Source organism: Budorcas taxicolor, chromosome 10 (genome assembly GCF_023091745.1).
Source record: "Budorcas taxicolor isolate Tak-1 chromosome 10, Takin1.1, whole genome shotgun sequence".
Taxonomy (NCBI): domain Eukaryota; kingdom Metazoa; phylum Chordata; class Mammalia; order Artiodactyla; family Bovidae; genus Budorcas; species Budorcas taxicolor.
This window is the reverse complement of record NC_068919.1, coordinates 12,959,573-12,981,039: the sequence shown is the minus strand read 5'-3', so window position 1 is coordinate 12,981,039 and position 21,467 is coordinate 12,959,573. Positions and strand designations below refer to the sequence as shown.

The 21,467-nt window shown below is 51.1% G+C and overlaps 1 protein-coding gene across 1 annotated transcript in view; it reads left to right on the top strand.

Annotated features, from left to right (window-relative positions):
• MEGF11 (multiple EGF like domains 11) overlaps positions 1 to 21,467 on the top strand; it is a 249,764-nt gene that overhangs the window by 210,151 nt on the left and 18,146 nt on the right. Inside the window, exons 10-17 of the mRNA XM_052646651.1 lie at positions 5,417 to 5,537; positions 6,468 to 6,631; positions 7,702 to 7,804; positions 13,643 to 13,789; positions 14,145 to 14,279; positions 19,497 to 19,625; positions 20,624 to 20,752; positions 21,240 to 21,368. Of these exons, the coding sequence (XP_052502611.1) occupies positions 5,417 to 5,537; positions 6,468 to 6,631; positions 7,702 to 7,804; positions 13,643 to 13,789; positions 14,145 to 14,279; positions 19,497 to 19,625; positions 20,624 to 20,752; positions 21,240 to 21,368 (1,057 nt within the window). The remainder of the gene's footprint in view (positions 1 to 5,416; positions 5,538 to 6,467; positions 6,632 to 7,701; positions 7,805 to 13,642; positions 13,790 to 14,144; positions 14,280 to 19,496; positions 19,626 to 20,623; positions 20,753 to 21,239; positions 21,369 to 21,467) is intronic.

Here is a 21,467-nt window from a genome sequence, read left to right as displayed (position 1 = left end):
AAATAAATGCCTCCAGATGCAAGCATGAGTGTGCTTGTGTGCACACTGCCTGGGAGCTGCCCAAGGGCAGAGACCAGGTCACAGGCTCCTGTGTGTCCCTGGAGCCCACTCCCAGGGCTGGCTCAGAATCAGCCCCCACTCAGCAAACATTTGTTGAATTGCTTGGCATGAGAAAGAAAGCATATGGAGATTGCTCAGTCCTTCTGGTTCTGTCCACGGTAGAAGCCAGCATGTACACACAGACATCTCATTTCAATTAAACAACAGTTATCGAGGGCCCATTATACACCAGAAGGACCCCAGGCTCTGAGAATCTAGATGTGAGTACAGTGAGGTCCTGCTCCCTGAGCTCACAACCCAGGGCAGACACAGGCATTAAGAGCTAACCAGGAGCCACCCCAGTGGCTGTGTGTGCACCCAGTTCCTACCAGGGCAGCACGGGTGGGCTGGGAAGGGAACACACAGGAGGGAAAGATGAGGAAGGAGTCACAGTTTTATACCCAAATCCACACAGATGGGTAAATAGACACCCCCAGAGACAAACGCACACAGAAACTCATAGGTGTGTACCCTGACTGCCTAAGCATGCATGCATACTAAGTCACTTCAGTCATGTCCGACTCTGTGCAACCCCATGGACTGTAGCCTGTCAGGCTCCTCTGTCCATGAGATTTTCCAGGCAAGAATCCTGGAGTGGGTTGCAATTTACTTCTCCAGGGGACTTCCCAACCCAGGGATTGAACCTGTATCTCTTACATCTAACCTGCACTGGCAGGCGGGTTCTTTACCACTAGCACCACCTAGGAAAACTGGGAAATGCCTAAGCATGTATAGGCATAAATAATGACCCCTGTAGGCTCGGGTACCACACAGGCCATCATAATCAAGGCCTGTTAGTGGTGCCCCAAACTGGGGAGATGAATGTGTAAGAGAATGGCTTATTGCAGGGGGGCTGTGGCAGTGGGCACCCTGATAATCGCCAGACCTTGGCCAGGGGATACTTTGAGGTAGGTGGGGCTATAAGTCTAAACCTGAGAAGCTAGGTTGATTATTGGCTTGCCGTGCATGCCCATCACCAGAGACAGCCAATCAATTGTATGCCAGGCCTGACCCCGCAGATCAGAGGACACAAAGTAGGGAATGTGATTAAAAGTTTCCCTGTTTGTATTTGTGCTTATTGAGGAGTTTGAACCTGGTTGGGTCAGGGCCAAGAGGTGGAGGAGGGGGAGCTGTACCAGGCTCACATTCCTTCAGGGCAGAACTGTGTACTTTAGAAACTGCCCACTTCCCCATTTGGGTTTTTTTGCCATTCGGAGCTAACAAATGGGAAGTTTTGAGCACTAACAGCATGGGGCACATGGTAGCCCCTCAGTGAGTGGTCATTTCATCCCCCAGAACTGTGGTAAAAGTTCAGGCCTGTTCAACTGTGGTAAGGGGAACCAGGAAGACAGCCTGGAGGAGGAGGCAGGAAGCTGAAACTGGGGGAGTGAGGTCACGTGCCCCCTGTGAACACCAGCTCTCCTCCCCTGCACAGGGCCGGCATTTGTTCGAGTGAGAGATGGAGCCCTCTACCAGAGCTGCCTTCTGCTGAAACCTTAGAGGGTTTTGTGTAGTCGTTTCATAAGAGATACTATTTCTTTGTAGTAATGACAGCTTTTAGCGTGCTCTCTGCCTGCCAGGCCCTCTTCTATCTGCTTCACGTGCTATTGTTCAGTCAATTAGTCATGCCCAACTCTGCGGCCTCATGGGCCGCAGCACATCAGGCTTCCTTGTCCTTTAACATCTCCTGAAATTTGCTCAAACTCATGTCCACTGAGTCGGTGATGCCATCCAACCATTTCACCTTCTGTTGCCCCCTTCTCCTGTCCTCGGTCTCTCCCAGCATCAGGGTCTTTCCCAGTGAGACAGCTCTTTGCATCAGGTAGCCAACTATTGGAGCTTCAGCTCCAGTCCTTCCAATGAACATTCAGGGTTGATTCGTTTAGGATGACCTGGTTTGATCTCCTCGAAGTCCAAGGACTCTCAAAGAGTCTTCTCCAGTACTACAGTTAGAAAGTATCAATACTTTGGTGCTCAGCCTTCTTTATGGTCCAACTCTCACATCTCTACATGTGGAAACTACTGGAAAAACTATGGCTTCATATGTAATAACTCATTTAATCCTCTTAACAATACTATGAAGTAAGGACATTATTATTCCCATTTGACAGATGGAAGAACTGAGTCCCCAAGAGGTTCAGTAAATTGCTCAAGGTCAGGCAGTGAGTCAGTGGTAGCAGCAGGATGGCACTAGAGTCCATTCTCTAACCCCCAGGCTCTGCCACCTTTGTGGAAAGATCTGGTTCTTCCTCCTTCACCCCTCACTGATACACCATGGGGCCCTGGATAAGCCCCTGCCCTGCTCTGTCTCCCTCTCCTTCTCTGGGAAGCAGAAAGTCTTCTCGCCTGGTGACTTCCCAGGGCTGTTGTAAAGCCAGGCGGACTGTCCATATACCTGTACAGGCTGCTCTGGGAGAAAATGGGACCTGGTGCAGCCTTCTGGGGACAGATATTCTGGGCTGGGTGCTCTGCATCTTGCCCCCTGGAGCAGGGCAGGGTGGGCAGTTCTCTCAACCCCGCCAACAGATCCACAATTGGACTCACAAGCCCCTTGAATTCTCCTCAGAGAGCAGGGATTGGGGACACTAATGAGGATTCCAGGAGAGAAACCCCTTCCTCTTAAACTCATGCAGAGAAAATCATAGACTGAGCATGCAATTTACACCCCGGCCAAGGGCCTCAGAGCTTAATCATATTCTTCTGGGCTATTTGTAGTCCTGGAGAAATTAGAATTTTTCTGGGTAATGGGAGCACTAATAGATTACAGCTGGTCAGGATCAGCCAAAGACTGGCCTGGGAAAGAGTGGGAATCATGGAGCCATCTGGTGCAGGACTCCACACTGCCCAGTCTCTCCACCCTGACCCAGCCTGGGCAAGCGGGAGCAGAGAGAAGGGCTAGAGAGGAGCCTCTTCACCAAGGGCCAAATAAGATCTCTCTGTGACCTGAATGGGGATAAGGCCAACTGCCTGGGACCCTGATAGTTGAGAACTGAGCTCCCCTACTTCAAGGCTGTCATTTCAAAAATGCTGGAAGTGAGGCTCAGAGAGGGGCAGTAACCTATCGAATGTCACACAGCCAGTGGGGCCCAGGTGAGCTCTGGTGTCCTGGCCCATGCATCAGCATTCCCATAGTAAACCTCAGCATAAGACCTGAGAAGTTAGCTGGAGATACTCCTTGGGGGGAGATGGTGGGAATTAAGCATCCCAGTATGTGCACCAGAGCAGACATCCCCAACGAGGGTTCCTGAGTAGGGAAGGCGTGTCCTGGGGACTCTGAGAGCCCAGATTCCCTTCCCTCGCATTCCCGGCTACCAATGTCCCGCTTTTAAAAATATATTTATTTGACTGCACTGGATCTTAGTTGTGGCATGTGGGATCTAGTTCCCTGACCAGAGATCGAACCTGGGCCCCCTGCATTGGGAGCACAGAGTCTTAACTGCTGGACCACCAGGGAAGTCCCCCAACAGCCTTTTGAAATATCTCCCTCACCCCTCCTTACAACAAACTCCCTCCTCCTGCTACCCCTAGAACATTCCCAGCTCCCATACTCCTCTGCACCCTTGTTCACACCCTCCCCTCCTAGACTGCCTTTAACCCTACTTCCTCTGATTAACTGAATTCTTCCACCCCTCAAAGCCTCTGAAGTCCCCAGTCTTGGTAGCCCTGTGACTTGCCCTCACTCTGAATGCCTTACTAGAGCTAACAGCCCACCCAAGGAGGTCTGGTGCAGTGGATCCTGTAGGGTGTCACCCAGATACACGATTCAGGATGAAGGCGTGCAGTTTCCTCCCAACTGCAGGAAACTTAGTAGCTCCCAGATGAGTCTCTCTGCAGAAATTGCCTTCCATCAAAGAGCACAGATTCCCCTGAAGTTATGCCCCCTTCCCCGGGGCAGTGGATACCAATGACTGGTCAGGGATATGGAGCCTCTCTCTCCCTTTCCCCTGGCAGGACAATTCTAAGGGCCAACCAGCTCCAGAGCTGCCTGGCAGATCAGCTGAGGCTATTGTTGCAACTGTACCAGAGTTCAATTTCTGTCTGTCCTTCTTCCTTCCCTTTCCCCTCGTAGGGATTGTTCTCAAGAGCCCACTAATTGTTCTGAAATGGATTGTCCCCATTTCAGAGAATGTTGGTTTTTTTTTTTTTTCATTTCAGAGAATGTTTTCCAAGGAAACTGGTTGCCAACGCTAAAAACAGAATGGTTAAGCAGCCAGCTTGGGTTCAAATAGAGATCAACCATAGTTAGCTCCGTGACCTGGAATGATACTGAGGCTCTAGTTCCTATCTCTTGAGGATATTGTTAAGATTAAATGAAATGATGGTACCTGATATTGAGAAAGTGCTTAATACATATTAGCTGTTATTATTTACATTTAACTTCTTTGAGGTTAGGATATTGTTATCTGCTTCAGGGGGTTCCTGGTAAGAATCAAATAAGATTGAGAAGCAAAGGGTTAAATTTTGTGCCCGTGTGACCTAATAGAGGTTCAGGGGTCAAATTCCTTGAGGGCTTTGCCCACTCTAGAGCAGTGGTCTGGAGGCCTGACCCCTCCCCCAACTGGTGAGACTCATTGTATTGCGATCCTATCACTGCTGTAGCAAATTCACACATCAAACAAAACAAGTGTGCTATCTTACATTTCCGTAGGTTGGAAGTCCAGTATGGGTCTCACAGGACTAAAGCCAAGATGTCATCTGGCTATATTCCTTTCTGGTGGCTCTAGGGGAGAATCTATTTTCTGCTCATTTGGATTTTTGGCAAAATTCAGTTCCTAGGGTTGTGGGACTGAGGTCCCCATTTTCATGTTAGTTGTAAAATGAAGCCTCTGGCTTCGTGTGTGTGTGTGTGTGTGCACGTGTGTGTGTGTGCGTGTGCGTGCATGTGCGTGTGTGTGTGCACACGTGAGCACACGCGCTCAGTTGCTTAGTCACGTCTGATTCTTTGTGACCCTATAGACTATAGCTTGCCAGGTTCCTCTGTCCATGGAATTTTCTAGGCAAGAAGACTGGCTTCTAGAGACCGCTGCATTCCTTGGTTTGTGGCCCCATTCCTCTGTCTCCAAAGTCAATGCAGGCAGGTGGAGGACTTCTCAGGGCTATCTTTTTAGTTATCGTCTACCTTCAGGACTTACATGATCAATTTGGGCCACCCTAGCTAATCAAAGACACTCTCCATCTCAAAGTCCTTAATCACGACTGCCATGTAAGGTAACATACTCACAGGTTTCAGAACATGGAGAGGGGCAGGGGGAGGCACTACCTACCATAGCCACTCACCATGGGGCACCTCTGACCCCAAGTCCCCCTCCTTTTCCAGGGGGAGGTCTGCGCCGTTCCCTGTGCGGCAGGGACCTACGGCTCCAACTGCTCGTCTGTCTGCAGCTGTAACAACGGCGGCGCCTGCTCCCCAGTTGACGGCTCCTGCACCTGCAAGGAGGGTAATGTGCCTGCTGTCTCATCCCATCCCCTCACATGTGCACACAGAAGTTGCCCAGGTGGGCTGCCAGCTGCCCACCCACCCACATGCAGAGTCAGGGAGCCTGCATGTCAGGTTCCAGCCAAGGAGACTCATGCCCGGGACTTCAACAGCAGGAATGTAATAAAAGGGATTTGTTACCAGAGTGTTAGAAGAGCTGCAGAGATATGCAAGGGAATGTGAGCAACCCGGAAATTTGTAGCTTCTCTCACAGTTGCTACCACTTCTAGGGTGAGAGGGACGAAGGGAGAAAGTGGAGTTCCCAGAGCCTGTGAGTGAGGACCACCTGGTAGGGACTGAGACAGGGGCAGAGCGGCTGCAAGATGGTGCTGGAGTACTGAGACAGCCACCCCCAGAGGCCCTGCTCACAGCAGAGAAAGAAGAGAAGATACCTGTGCCTCTCCTGCCCCCGCCCTCCCGTCACTGGCCAGGTCTCCCGCTGGCAAGCCCACCTGAGAGCAGCTGCAGGGGTCAGCCCCCTGAGACACAGAGCAGGGGAAGGGGAGAAGTGGATCTGAGGGGACACAGGCCAGTAAGCAGCCTCAGAATGGGAAACCAGCCTGTTCCAAGCACAGGGCCCTGAGATAAGCTTCCTGAGTCCGCCCTGGGCGCAGAGAGGACCCCCACCTCCGTTGATGCCCTGTCTGGGTGAGATCATCCACCTACAGCAAGAACAGGGAGAACCCGCAGGCAGGAGAGCCAGCTCCTAGCCCCTGTGCTCTCAACAACCATGCTGTGCTTCCGAGTGGACTCAGCAGGTGGGATGCGTGCTCTGCCCCAGCTACCAGAGAAGGGGTGGTTTGGGTGCCTTGTCTTCTACAGAGCCGGGGGAAGTGGGCAGAAAACTGCTGACACGTGACAGAGAGGTGACAGCCTTGTTCCTTCCCCTCAGGGTGGCAGGGCCTCGACTGCACCCTGCCGTGTCCCAGCGGGATGTGGGGCCTGAACTGCAATGAGAGCTGTGCCTGTGCCAATGGGGCAGCCTGCAGCCCCACAGACGGCTCCTGCTCCTGCACCCCCGGCTGGCTGGGGGACACCTGTGAACTGCCCTGCCCGGTGAGTGGGGGGCGGGGAAGGATGGGGGTGACCCAGCAGCCCCCTCAGACCTTTTCCCTGTGGTTATTTTGTCCACAGAAGTACAGAGAAGAGCATTGGACCAGGTGATGGGACACCCGGATTTAGATCTCAGCCCCAGTTCTAATCACTCTGTCCTACTTTCAGCCTCAGCCCTCTCATCTGTAAAATGGTAGATACTGGGGATATGGTGACGTGGAGTCACTTTCCCCAGGGGTCTCTTGGTAGCCATTATTGACTCTGGCACAGTTAACCTGAGCCCAGATGCAACTCCAGAATCCTTCATGACACAGCGCTACAGGACAGCCCTTCCCAATCCATCAGAGTTGCCAGAGTTGATAATGGCTAAGTTTCTTTCTAACTCCAACAGCCTATAATTTTATGATCAAGGTGTGGAAGGACTAAACCAAGCATTATCCAGCAATAACCGCCTAGACTTATTCCCTGGATCTTAGCCTATGATACCAATAAGTTAAACTAACCTGATGGTCTATTGAATGAGTCCTACAGTCCTGGGTTCCAATCCTGGCTTTGCCTCATCCTAGCTATGTTGCCTGGAGCGTGTTACTTCACCTCATCTTTAAATTTTGAATATAATGAAACCATCTCATAGAGTTGTTGTGAAGATGAAGAGAAATGAGTTAAATAAGACTCTTGATAGCTAATGTTTGAGCACCCAACAAACATCGATTGCCATCTTCTTACCCAGTAACCAAGAATAAATCATAATCCTTCTTTATATGTGATCAATGTTCTGAAACTGGCAAAGTGCATTTTTATTTCCAATGTTAATTGATGATCATTATAGCTCTCTGCAAAGTAGGAAAGGACTATCACTTCCCTCCTTCCAGACTGCATACTCCTGTTAATGCAGCTAAGAACATTTTTGGAGTGACTTCATTGAATCCCCAATTATAAAAACAGGCCTTCACTTTGCCCCGGCCCCAGTTTCTCTGCATCCTTGTTGGGTAGCAGCTCAGTTTTGTCATCAAAATCCCACAGAAGTATGAGAACCTCTGGGGGTCTGGATCTCACCATTTCTGTCTCCACAGGATGGCACATTTGGGCTGAACTGCAGTGAACGCTGTGACTGCAGCCACGCAGATGGCTGCGACCCCGTCACAGGCCACTGCTGCTGCCTGGCCGGATGGACAGGTAACCCCCCTCAACCGCGCCACCTTCCAGGTCCTGGGAAACTGAGCTTTTGGTAGTCTGCCACCTTTTCTTGACTTTTCCTTCTTTTCTCCTTCACTTTCTATTTTTATTTCCTAAAAATCATCTTTCCTTTATCTCCTCTGGGCTTCAGTTCTCCATTCCATTCAAATTAACAAACGTTAATTGAACGCCTGTTATGTACAGGCTCTTTTCTAAGGGCTGGGGACAGACCAGTTTTTAAGTCAGACAAAAGTGTGGGTGCTCAGTCTGTGCTTACAGAGGATGTGGTGGAGACAGACAAGAAACTTTTGCCGTCCCCCAGGCTTAGACTCCTGGTCCCTACACGTGTCCTGGCAGTCCACCCCCTAAACATACTGCAAATCCATCCATTTTTCACCAGCCGCTGTCACTCTGCTTGTACACTGAGCACCATCCCTCACCCGGCACTGCCTTGGCCTCCTTCTTGTCTCTGGGCCTCCCCTTTTGTCCAGCTGCCCCTACTCTGAACATGGTGACCAGATCCGTTCACATCACACTGAGGCTCAGAATGCCTCAGTGGCATCCCATGACATTTATCCAAACGCCATCCAGTGACCCGGGGTCCACGTGGTCTGGCCCTCCCCAACTCCTCTACCTCTCTTACGCCCCTCCCATCACTCGCTTTACTTCAGCCACGTGGGCCAACTGTCTCCTGACTCCAGGCATCAAATGTGCATTCCCTCTGCCTGGATCACTCTTTCTCCTCCTCTTTACCTGATAATACCTTCTCATCCATCATATTTCAACTTAAAGATGACTTCCTCTGGGAAGGCTCTATGCTCGGATACTACCACCTCCGCAACCTGGCCAAGATTATGAAAGAACTCCTTTAATTAATTCTCAGAATACCCTACAGTATTTTAATTCTCAGAATACCCTAACAGCGGTACTTACTTCAATTGTCACTGAACTCTGATTGAGTAACTATTATCTGCCTCCCACATTGACCATCAGTTCTGTGCAGGCAGGGACCAATCCACCTTGTTCGCCACTGTAGCCAGTGACTGTCACACACTGAGAAATGGTTAAGGACACAGAGCTGGAGCCAGGCCACCTTGGGCAAGTCCTTTAACTTCTCAGGGCCTGAATCTTCCAACCATAAGATGCAGATAATAATAATCCTTATAACTCAGGGTCCTTTGGAAGTTTAGATGAATTAATACCTGTAGGTGCTAACAGTACCCAGCACAATAGTAGATGTTCAGGAAGTGTAAGCCACAAACACAATGTTAATAACAGGTTGCATGAATGAACCCACTGGCCATTCCCAAAGTGGTGGACAGCAAGGAGTGAAAAAATACAGGCGTGGCTGGCAGGGTGTGTCCTCAGATAAGAATTCATGCCAGGCTGCTCAGCAACCTCTGTTCTCCACAACCAGAAAGTCAAGGACTGGGGGCATTGCTTCCTCTGTAGCATCTTCAATCTGACCCCCTTGTCCTGCCCCTTCGTACAAAGCTGGACTCCACCCTGGTTACCAACACCCTACACTCTTGGCTGGAGTCAAATGGAAATCCACTTTAATTTTTCATTGCCTTAATTTTGAGTGAACCGATAAGATTTTAATGACATCTGGTGCTTAAAAATTCTGTCTTTGATGGACAACCTTTCAGCAAGCTCTCTGCTGTTCTAAAGCTAATTTCCCCAAAAGTGGTCCTGAAGTCATTTCAAAGGAGCAATTGATGTTCTGAAATTTGTTCAAGCAGAAGAAAACCAAGGAAAGATAGGGAGGGCTTGGGGTACAGGCCCCAGCCTCCTACTCAGCGAGCCCTCCCCACCTACCCCTGACCACCTAGCCCCTGGCATACTGCTCGTCCCTTGAGTCAACGGTTTTTAAAAATTATCATCATTTTGGCTGCACTGGGTCTTCATTGCTGAGTGTGGACTCTTCTCTGCAGCGTGTGAAGTCTTTGCTGCAGCACAGGCTTTCTCTGGTTGTGGTGCGTGGGCTTTCTAGTTGTGACGCGTGGGTTTAGTTGCCCTGCAGGATGCAGGATCTTAGTTCCCGGACCAGGGGCCAAACCTCCCACGTCCCCTGCATTGCAAGGTGGCTTCCTAACCACTGGCCCACCAGGGAAGTCCCTCAACACTTTTCTTTGCTTTAAGCAAGTGAATGTCTTCTCCCCTCACCCCCAGTTAGCCACAGGCTTCTTGACTTGCATAATGTCTAAGTCATCTTGCCTTGTACATAGTAGTTGCTAATTCAATGTTTATTGAAATAAGTTGAAAGAAACTGGCCTGTAACCATATATGGATTTTTCCCTTGAAGTGAGGCGATCTTGATGATTATCTGCTCCCATCTCCTCCTGCTACACAGGAGGAAAAGGAGCTGCCCCAGGTCTCAGGACATTACTGCCAACAGGAGGCACAGGATTGCACTGTAAAGGGGAACCATTTCTTCATTCAACTAGCATTTATTGACCCAAACCATCACCAAGTCTTTATTTGGCAGCTACCATGTGGCTGGCCCTGAACTAGGCCCAGGAGTAAATGGCAGAATTCAATAATAGTAATAGATCCTGGGCACCTATTGTGTGCCAGACACTGTCCTGGGTGCTAGAGATGCAGAAATGATGATGGTTTCCCTGCCTATTGGGAAGACCTGGATAGAGAGTCAGAAGTGTCAATAAACCATGATCCCTGTCTCCCCAGGGCACATACATGAACTATTCAAATGATAGGTAGGGACAAAGCTGTATGCCACTATCAAATATATGCTTGAATCCCTGGGCAGACATCCAGGAAGGCTTCTTGGATGAAGAGGACCTAAAATAGTCCATGAAGAATGTGGGCTGCTGAGTTGCTACTGGCCTTATGATATGAACTAGAGGTTCATACATGGACTTTTAGTCTAGCTGCACCCATCAATATAGATGTGTAGAGAGCCCCAAAAAACAAAATCTTAGATTCTCTAAGGTAAAAAGGAGAGGGCCCCCAAGAGGGATTATTATCCCCAGACAGGGCCTAGAGAAGACAGCTAACTGAAGACACCATGCCTCTTCAGAAGCTGTAGTTCTGAGAGAGAACCTCCCTTTAGGCCAAGGCCAGCCGCTCTGACCTCACCAGTGCAACTGACTTTTAGATTCTTCTCTCCACTTAGGTGCCAATGTCTGACATTCCAAGGTCTTAGGACATAAAAGAACCTCAGACAAGAGCCTTACCCACAGCACCAGACCTAGACTAGAATAACTGGCAGACCCTAGAACCCAGCGGGCCCTTGCAGCCATCTGCAATCTGAGCATAATCACCTTACACCTATGATTCTTAATCTCCAAAAAAAAGGAGGACACATTTTTGACACGAAGACATTTTGAGGATCCCAGACAGGAGAGTAGCTGTATTTCTACTGTCTACTGATTTGGGGGAACATGAGAGTGACCGGCTGCCGTGAATTCAGGGGTACTTTAGCGTGCATTGTTTTATTAATCACAGTAATACCAGCTCATAGTGCTAGGAAAGAGCTGTATCTGCGTGTGATGCACGTGCCTTGGGCAGCCTAACAAAGAGCACTTGATGCACAGGTGGGGTCGGAGGCCCCTGTCCAATAGTAGAACTCCGCCTTAGCCCAGTGTGCCTCCGGAGAGCAGCAGGGCCCTCGGCCTGCGGTCCAAATCTCACATTTTCAACATCCACAGGCACAAGAATTCCTTGAGGCACATCATGGCTTTTGGTTTTGGGGTTTTTTTCTTTTAATATTTATTTTTAATTGATTGATGATTGTTTTACAATATTGGTTTGATTTCTGTCATGTATCAACATGAATTAACCATAGGTGTACATATGTCCCCTCCCTCTTGAATCTCCCTCCCCCCTCCCACCCTTTCCCACCCTCTAGGTTATTACAGAGCCCCAGTTTGAGTTCCCTGAGTCATATGGCAAATTCCCATTGGCTATCTGTTTACATATGTTCATGTATATGCACCCATGTTACTCTCTCCATTTATCTCAAACAGCTTTGTGTTTTTTCCTGCCCCAGCCCTTCAGTCCATTCATGCTATTTGCCACCTCTTGTGAACCTGAAACTCCGCTGAGAGAGACCTCCATTGCGGAGTGAAATGTGACCAATGGATTCTCACTGGGGAAAGATGGCATTTCCTGGGAGAATCTCCCCCGACCCCCTTCCCTCCACTGTTCAGTCACTCAGTTGTGTCCAACTCTTTGCGATCCCACGCCAGGCTTCCCTATCCTTCACTATCTCCCGGAGTTTACGCAAACTCATGTTCATTGAGTTGGTTCATTTCATCCTCTGTTGCCCCCTTCTCCTCCTGCCCACAGTCTTTCCCAGCATCAGGGTCCCTCCATACAGAGGCATCAGACATTTACTGTCATTTTCTGCAGAGTGGCATCAGAAGCCCCCACCCTGCTGTAGAATTGAGCCGTCACAGGAGGAAAGCCCAAGGAGGGACAGGGAGCCGGGCTGGACGGAGGCGTTGGAGGGGAATGAAGCCAGTTGATCCCCTCTCCCCAACTCTCTGCCTCTGTTCTGCCCCCTCCCCTTTCCTGCCAGCCCAGGTGGGCTTGTGCATTCCAGCCTGCCTCTAAATTGGTCCCACCGCTCTCCTGCTGCTGCTAGGGCCGGCTCTGTTCACTGAGCCTGAATGTCTTCCTCCCATTTTCTCTTTCTCATGATCCCTGTCCTTATAACAAGGCAGACATGCTTTTTAAACTAATTCTGCTCCTCTCTGAGCCTCTGGATATTCACTTTCCAAAGCCAAGTTGGTCTCCGGGGCCCCCACAGTCCATTCACTTTATGTATGTCAGACTAGCAGCCTTTCTGCCTGGGAGGAAGCCCCTCCACAGAGCTGGGCATCCAGCCTCAGGCCTTTTAAAATTCCTTCTCAGCCTGCAGGCTGTAATCACCCCCAACATATATTTCCTTTCTCTCAACTCAAAAAGATTGTGTAGGCCTTGTTCTTCTTTCTGACAGATTCCATCCATTCCCCCTTAGGCCACTGTTTGTCAAACTGAAGGTCATTAAATCAATTTGTTGGGTCATGACTAGCTTTTTTTTTCCTTAATGAAATAGAATACATCATAGTACAGAGAAAATATCAGATTGCATCATAGTCGGTGACAGTAAATGTCATTTGCAGAGCACTCGTTCCTATTATTCATATGTATGCACATTTGGTATAAAATACGTACTACACTGAGGACTATGGTCAAGAGAATCTGAAAAGAGCCTCCCACTCTCTGGGCCACTGCCCAGGGGCTGGTTGGCTGGGGCCCCGCAAGGACCATTGGCCCCTGGACTAACATGGGTGAGCATGCAACTCTCTCCTAGCTCGTGTAGCCCCCACATCATGGCGCTTACTTGCTCCACTAACCTTTGCTGTTCAGTCACTCAGTTGTGTCTGACTCTTTGTGACCCCATGGACTGCAGCACGTCACTAACCTTGGATTTCAGCCAACATGTCAAAGACAAAGGAGACCTTTCATGATCCAGCCCCTTCTGATTCCCACAACCTCGTCTCTTGCTGTATCCCATCGTGTACTTTATGCTCCAACACACTATGCTATATTATCCTTCAAGGCATGATTCTCTCTCTCGCCTCCTGCTCTTTGCACATAGGACTTCCTTTACCTGGTCGATTCCTACTTGGGTCTTCAGGACTTACACTTCAGTCATTCGCCTCTCCCTAGAAGCCCTCCCTGACCATCCAGGCCTGTTTTTCCCTCCACATTTCCAGATGCGCTTGCCTCTCCACCCCCCGCCCTCTCTTGCTGCATAGTACACCCTCCCCATCGCTCTTCCTTTCGCCCTCACCCCTTACCACTGACCCGAGTCTGTCTGGCCCACAGGCATCCACTGCGACAGCACATGTCCCCCTGGACGCTGGGGCCCCAACTGCTCTGTGTCCTGCAGCTGCGAGAACGGTGGTTCCTGCTCCCCAGAGGACGGGAGCTGCGAGTGTGCCCCGGGCTTCCGAGGACCCCTGTGCCAGAGAGGTAAGGCTGGCCCCCACCCCACAGACCTTGGACAGCTCTTCCTCCCTACTCCTTCCCAGCTGGAGAGAGGCTGGGCTTACAGAGTTGGCCCCCATCAAATCCCTCCCTCTAATCCCCTTTCTCCCAGCCTTAACTTTTCTGTCCCCAAGTTCAGGGCCCAGCCTGACTGCCCTGTAGAAACAGGACCACCCCCACTCCTCTCTGTAGAAAGGAACAGGCCCTCCGAGGTGTGGGTGGATGCGACTCTCCCGGTATTGTTGAGAAGCCTCTCTCCTTCACCATGGGGGACTGGACAGGTAGCCAGGCTGGCTGCTGCCCCTTGAGCTGCTGACCACCGCCTCCCCTTCACCCCCAGTCTGTGCCCCCGGCTTCTACGGCCATGGCTGCACCCAGCCGTGTCCCCTCTGCGTGCACAGCAGCGGGCCCTGCCACCACGTCAGCGGCATCTGCGAGTGCCTCCCCGGATTCTCCGGAGCCCTTTGCAATCAAGGTATTCTCTCCAGGGGTGGGGAGAAGGGTGTTGGGGGGTGGGGATTCAGGGAGACGAGGAGTCCTGAGAGGAGAGTAGAAGGAAAAAAAGGTTCAGGATTTTCACCAGGCTCTGTGGAGGCGGTTCCTCGGCTCTTCAGGGTTTGTTGTTCAGTTGCTGAGTCATGTCCAACTCTTTGTGACCCTATGGACTGCAGCATACCAGGCTTCCCTGTCCTTCACTGTCTCCCAAAGTTTGCTCAAACTCATGTCTGTTGAGTTGGTGATGCTATCCAACCATCTCATTCTCTGCCATCCTCTTCTCCTTTTGCCTTCAATCTTTCCCAGCATCAGGATCTTTTTCAGTGAGTTGGCTTTGAAGGGCTTAGAGCTACCTTAATGAGAATTGGATATCATGGGCCATGAGAAAAAGCCATTATGCAATTGAAGGAACAGGCTCAGAGAAGATAAAAAAGACTTCTCCATGGTCTCACGGCTAGCAAGTAGCAGAACTGAAGTGAAGTGAAGTCGCTCAGTTGTGTCTGACTCTTTGCGACCCTGTGGACTGTAGCCTACCAGGCTCCTCCATCCATGGGATTTTCCAAGCAAGAGTACTGGAGTGGGTTGCCATTTCCTTCTCCAGGGGATCTTCCCGACCCAGGGATCGAACCCAGGTCTCCCGCATTGTAGGCAGACGCTTTACTGTCTGAACCACTAGGGAAGCTCAGCAAGTAGCAGAGGTGAGAATCAAATTCTGACTCCAAAGCCCAGTCTAAACAGATGAAAAATGAAACGAGCATAGCTGAGGTCCGCATACGAAGTGGCCACAAATGGCTAGTGCTGCATGTCAAGTGGGAAAGGCAGAAAAGGCTGTGGGAGCTCAGAGGAGATGGTTCGGCTTCGCTGGAGATGGCAACTTCCCAGCCCTTCTCTCCTCGCACTCAGGCCAACATCACTAATCCCCCACTACACGCTTTCATGTCTCAGCTGCAGAATTCACAGCTCCCACACCAGCCAACCTCTTCCACTCACTGGGAGTTGAAAGGGGGGTTCAGCTTATTGCACTGACCTGCAGTTAAAAAAGCCCTAATTTGTGTCGTATGCAAATTTCCATGCTGTAGATATTCCCACCGTGGCTGATTTGAAGGTACTAGTGGTTTAACACCAGTTGTGAAATTCCTAAATATTTAACAACCAGGGTGATGGTAGAAGCTGGCTTCAGTGCACATCATTACTTATTGCTGTTGCTGGCTTAGTTAGGCCAAGGCAGGGTGGATTTGGGGTACAACTCCATCCCGTGCTGGATTTCAACTGGGACTTAGCCTAAAAGACAGATGGAAGAAAAGCATTGTGGGTAGAGGAACCAACCTGGGCAAAGCACAGGGGGGTGGGTCTGTGACTGTCCAGCCATAGGAAGTGACAGGAGGATTCAGGGGCTGTGGGTGGCAAGGGGACTGGGAAGGTAGTCTGGGGACTCCCGAAACGTTCTGAAGACAAGGATGCAGAATTTGTACTTTAACCTGTAAGAAGTGAAGAGATCTTTGTCTAAGGTAACCTTAGAACTAAAAGCAACTTCAAGGCCATCTATGAAAGAGTTTCATCTGGCTTCTGCTTAAATACTTCCTTTGAGCACTCACTGCTTCCCAGGGGACTGAATCCTTCTGATGAATAATGACCACTGAGCTCAGCTATATTTGTAAGTGTGTGGGCCGTTAATATGTATGAGTGGGAAGTTTACTCCATGTTGCTTTGAGGTCATGAGAAGTTTGGAACCCCCCCAGGAAATGTATGTGACAGTTTCATTTGCTTCCATCCCTCCTAGGACAGTTTAATCATAACCTGACACGTCGAGGTTTACTTATTAAACATCAGAGACCCAGCGGTCAATACAGATAGACTGGGTCTAAATTAGGACCTAAGCAGCTCGAGGAGTAACTCTCAGATCCTGCAATGTCTGATTTATCGCCCGCTGGCCTAATGAGTATTTTCCACATATAGATCTAATAGAGTTTGCTATTAATGGCAACTGCCCTGGTTAAGTCTCAAACCTTGTAAAAAATTGAACTGACAGTTTCTAATGACCGGCTTTTCAGCAAGTTACAAATTACAGACATTGCTTATGCAGAATCATTAAACATAGATTAAATATAACCAGATGTTTTCTTTTCACCAGCCCCCCAGCCTGCTCCCCCCACCCCCTTCTCTCCACCTTTCCTCCCTTTGCCTCACTCTTGATTCGGCTAAGAAGCCAACCAATTAATGCATTAGACTGATCACATTAGCAGCTCTGTGGGTGAATTTGTCAGCCTTGTGTATGTGAGAAAGACTTCAAAGATAAGACTGTCTTGTTAGCGAAGATGAGTTGGTTTTAAGAAGGGGGTCAGTGGAGCATCTCTGGCACCCCATTCCCCACAGAGGGCCAGGACTAGGGGATGGATTCCCAAAACCAGGTACCTCCCAGAGGCTGACCTGTTTTTCAGGAAACAGAAGCAAGAGGCTGAGCTACAAACAGGTGATGTACACGCCATCCTCCTGGCAGTGGACCTGCCCTGGAAGGAGCTAACGGTTTTGCTAGGGAAGAGCACAGAGGCCCAGAGCAACCGGGGTTCCCACAACCATTAACTCCAGCCCAAGGCCCGTGGGTGAGGGTTATCAGCCCCATTTCAAAGATGAGGAAACAGACGTGCTCAAAGGTACTGGGACAGTGAGTGGCAGAACTTCCAAGCTGTGGCCAAGTTACTTAGCCTCTCAATGCCTCAGTTTCCTCGTCTGTAGACTTAATGATAGGGAGTAATAACGAACATGTATAATGATGAGTATTACAAGGTTAATTGCACTAATAATATTTGTGACGCACTCTGAACAGTGGTACATGAAAGAGACATAGAAGTGCTTACTGGATACATAAATAAAACTAGCAGCCGAAGTTTTGGCTGGTGAGCCTGGTACACCATGCTGCCTTTATCATTTGTCCCAATTGCTAACAATGTCCTGGAGAGACACAGGGTGGACACAGATCTGAGGCAGCTGCTGCCCACCATCTAGTCGGGGGTGGGCTGGCAACATGGGGCAGTGTGGCATAGGGAATGGAGAGGGCAGTGGGCCCAGGGAAGTCGCTTTTCTTCAAGAATCAACACCTTCCCGTGATTCTCTGTGTGGCCCAGCCAAGTGAGGGCCTCGGGGATGCAAGGACTTCCTCCCCCACAACAGGGATGCAAGGAGGCCATCCTGGAGGGTGTAGGGCTGGCTGGAGCCGGGCTTCGAGGGGAGCATGTCGAGTTGAGAGGAGCTCTAAGGGACAGGGGCCACTGATTCCAGTTTCAGAACCCACTGGAAGGTCACTGCTCCTGAGGCCAAGTTTGGCCATCTGGGGAATAGTTCTTGAGTGTTTGTTGTACGTCGTGCACTGTGCTGGGCACTCAGACACAACAAAGAAAAACAGAGGCAAGTTCCCTGCCCTCACAAAGCCTGCGGTCCAGAGGGGAAAATCCTGAACTCAGCCTTTTCGCAGAACTTGGCGGGAGGCAGTGGTGGGGAGAAGGGGCAGCAGTTTATTTCCGCATGTTCAGCCTTGAGCACCTGTTGTTCTTCCAAGTGTGGTGGGGATACAGACATGGGTGGAACCCAGGCCTGGCTGGAAATGGTTCACAAGCAGAAGTAACACAAGACCACAGTAACAGAAGACCAGGGAAGAAACTAATCGACTAGGGTCCGAGAAGCTCAAACAGGGACGTAGCCTCCCAGAACAGAGAAGGGGGTGGGAGGATTCAGTTCAGCTATAATATAAAAAAACAAAATAACTGAATCGAAAGTGACAAGCTTTGTTTTCCTCATACATTAAAATAAATAAATAAAAAGATCCAGAAGCAGGTTACTAGGAAATGGCGGGGTAGCTTTCAAAGGTGTCAGGGACCCAAGCTGCTTCTGTCTTGTTCTGCCATCCTCAGCATACGGTTCACCTCTGGTGTAAGGTAGCTGCTTGAGCACCAGCCATCTCACCCACAATCTTCCTCCATAATCCACGTTATTCTTCAATAGGGAGGAATGGGCAAATAAAGACATGCATTTCCACTTACCATTGGCCAGAGGGTAGTCACACCTACCCAGCTGTGCAGGTGGCCGGAAGCCCAGTAAACTCTACTTCTAAGGAACAGAACTGGTATTAAAGGACTTCTTGTCTACTGTAGAGGGATCACGGGGAAGGTGGCACTTAAGATGAGTCTTGTAGGCAGGGTAGGATTTCCACAACTGGGCACAAGGGTCAGGGAAACTCTGGGAGGAACATTTAGAGTAAAGGCGTAGACAGGAAAGGCATGGGGTGTTATTTGGAAGATGGTGTGTAGTCTGGTGGCTCATGGTTTTTGGGTGAGGTGTGTTTAAGTGCTGATCTCTAGGATCTAGGTTTTATTCTGGGGCAGCAGGGAGCCACTGAGGATGTTTGAGCTGGGCACAGGAGTGCAACGAAGAAGGCTGTGCTTTAGAGAGCTCAGGCTCTAGGAAGCAGGTGGAGGATAGATTTCAAGAGAAATGAGAGGTGGGTGCTTGGTGAACTCATATCTAGTATTTAAAGGAGCTTGCAGCTTGGTTGAGGAAATCAGCCCTTCTTCCAGCAACCAAAGACTGACTCCTCCAGGAGGGGCTGGGCCCAAAATCCTGCAAGTGACTCAAAGTGGAAATACGACTGGAGCTCCGTCCGTGTTGGAGAGCCCCTTACGGACTCAGGAAGGTTCTCCTGAGGTGGCTGAGTGGAAGCTCAAGGAATAGGTTATATTTGGGGGGACAGGGACAGACATTTGGGGCTGGCCCCCTCTCCAGCTAACTGCAGACAGACCAGCCACCCCACATGTCCCTCTTCTCCTGGCTATAAACATCCTCTGCCCTGAGGCTGTGGGACCGCAAGTGCGGTCATGGACAGCTGAGGGCTGCAGGCAGGGAGCAGTAGGGTGCAGAGGTGTTATTCCCAGCCTCACCACTTCTGTCTGTGGGACCTCAGCCAAGTTATTCCACCCTTGTGGGCCTCAGCCCATTCCTGTCAGAGGCGGTCAGGAAGAAGGCAGCTGTGGGCACAAGAGGAGGAACTCACTGCTGTGGAAATGGGGGTGCTGAGGCAGGCAGTTCCCACCTGATCCTTGACCCCATAGGGGCCACGACTGTGGCCTGGGAAAAGTGGTGTGGCTGTGGGTGGTGGTCTGAGGAGTGCAAGTGGAAGAGCAGGTGCCAGGCTATCCTGTGCCCACAGTGTGTGCTGGAGGGCATTTTGGGCAGGACTGTGCCCAGCTCTGCTCCTGTGCCAACAACGGCACCTGCAGCCCCATCGATGGCTCCTGCCAGTGCTTCCCTGGATGGATCGGCAAAGACTGCTCACAGGGTAAGCTGCTGCCCCCCTGGGAATGCCCCCCAGAAAAGCCCCCACCCAAGGTCAGGCCCAGAACCTCTCTGCCCCTGGTGCGTCCACCTCCCAGGCTGAAATCTCCTTCTGCAGATAGGAGTGTTCACCCGAGTCCCATAGAGTCTCTACAGCTAACATGATGAATTCCTAGGAGTGATCACTGGCATTAACTGCTAGTTCTAGAGATGAACATTACTGGTAATATCATTAACACGGTAAATGCTGCGTATTAATAGTCCTAGAACCTGAGCAAGGAGTAGCCGCTAGGTTTGCATGGGGAGGAAGAGGAAGCAGGGAAGTAAGGTGAGGCCAGGGCAATCTCTGGGTAGGGGTGAGGGCATTCTCTGGGTAGCTCGTGTGAATGATGTCCTGGGCATCATAGGCCCAGACAGGGCATTGTAGGTGCTGTGAGGTGAACCCAGTCTGATACAGAGGTAACAGGGACCTCCAGTTCAAAGGCAGAGACCCAGCCTCTGCCCTGTGGAGTCCTTGGCTGATGGGTGAGACCCAGCCGGTATTCCTAGCAAGGTCCCAGTTAGATAGCCTGGCCTGAAGGCATTTCCGTGCTGACGGCGGTGTCATCCTCAGGAAGCTCACCAGCCGAGAGAGACTCTGCCCTGAGAAAATCCCCATCCTCGTGGGGAAGTCAGCACACACAGTGTTCACACCATAAACACGTGTTTACCATTTACCACAGACACCCACACGCTCCAAATCACAGTCAGTCCCCAGAGAGGGAAAAGTCAGAAACCCTCAGAGCTGGGAGAGTGGACAGAGAATTCCCAGGAATCCGGGGTGCCTGGGTCAAGAGGTGACTGGAGGAGTTGTGGCCAGTGGTTAAGGCCCTGCAAGTCAGGAAATGCCAGCGGGTGCATCGTGGCACCTGGGCTCTGACATGCACTCCCCCTTCCCCTCCCTCCCTCTCCGTCTGCCCCTTTCTGCCTCGCCCTCACCCTCTGCATCCCACCCACCCCCAGCTTGCCCACCTGGGTTCTGGGGCCCCGCCTGCTTCCACACATGCAGCTGCCACAACGGGGCGAGTTGCAGCGCCGAGGATGGGGCCTGCCACTGCACCCCTGGTTGGACCGGACTCTTCTGTACGCAGCGTAAGCCCCGCCCTCCAGCCTCCCAGCTATTTGGAATCCCATGCTGCAGCCTGCTGGCTGCCGTGGGCATCGTCCGGGCCTGCAGTGGAGGGAGGGAGGAGACAGGTGCCCGGCTGTGAGCTAACCACTTCACCCTCCACCCCTGGGATTGGCTGGAGAGGGTGGCTGGCTTCAGGGGATTGATGGGGCCCAATCCTGGAAGGTCAGGGCCATTAGGTACCCCAGCAATCACCAACACCAGCCGCTCCCTGGACAGGGGGCCCTGAGTGGGGAAGAGCAGCCGGTGGCTGCGCAGCAGAGAGACACCAGCCTGGCCTCTGGTTCCAGGGCACCTTTGTCCAAAGGACTCCCCTCCCGCTTCAGTGTGAGGGTTGAGCATGGAGTGGCTTGGTGCAGGGTCTCACTGGCCGTCACCCCGTGCTGAGAGAGAGAAGGGAGGTGAGACGAGTTTGGTCCCGACGCAGACTGCCACCCTGTTTCTCTCCAGGCTGCCCAGCAGCGTTTTACGGGAAGGACTGCGGGCGTGTGTGCCAATGTCAGAACGGCGCCAGCTGTGACCACATCAGCGGCAAGTGCACCTGCCGCACAGGCTTTACCGGGCAACACTGCGAGCAGAGTAAGCTGCCCTGAGCCCGGGTGTCGACGCGGGGCCTCGGCCTCCTGCCGGGGGAGCCTGCCCCTTCACGGCCCACCCCTCGGGGCCCTGCACCCTCTA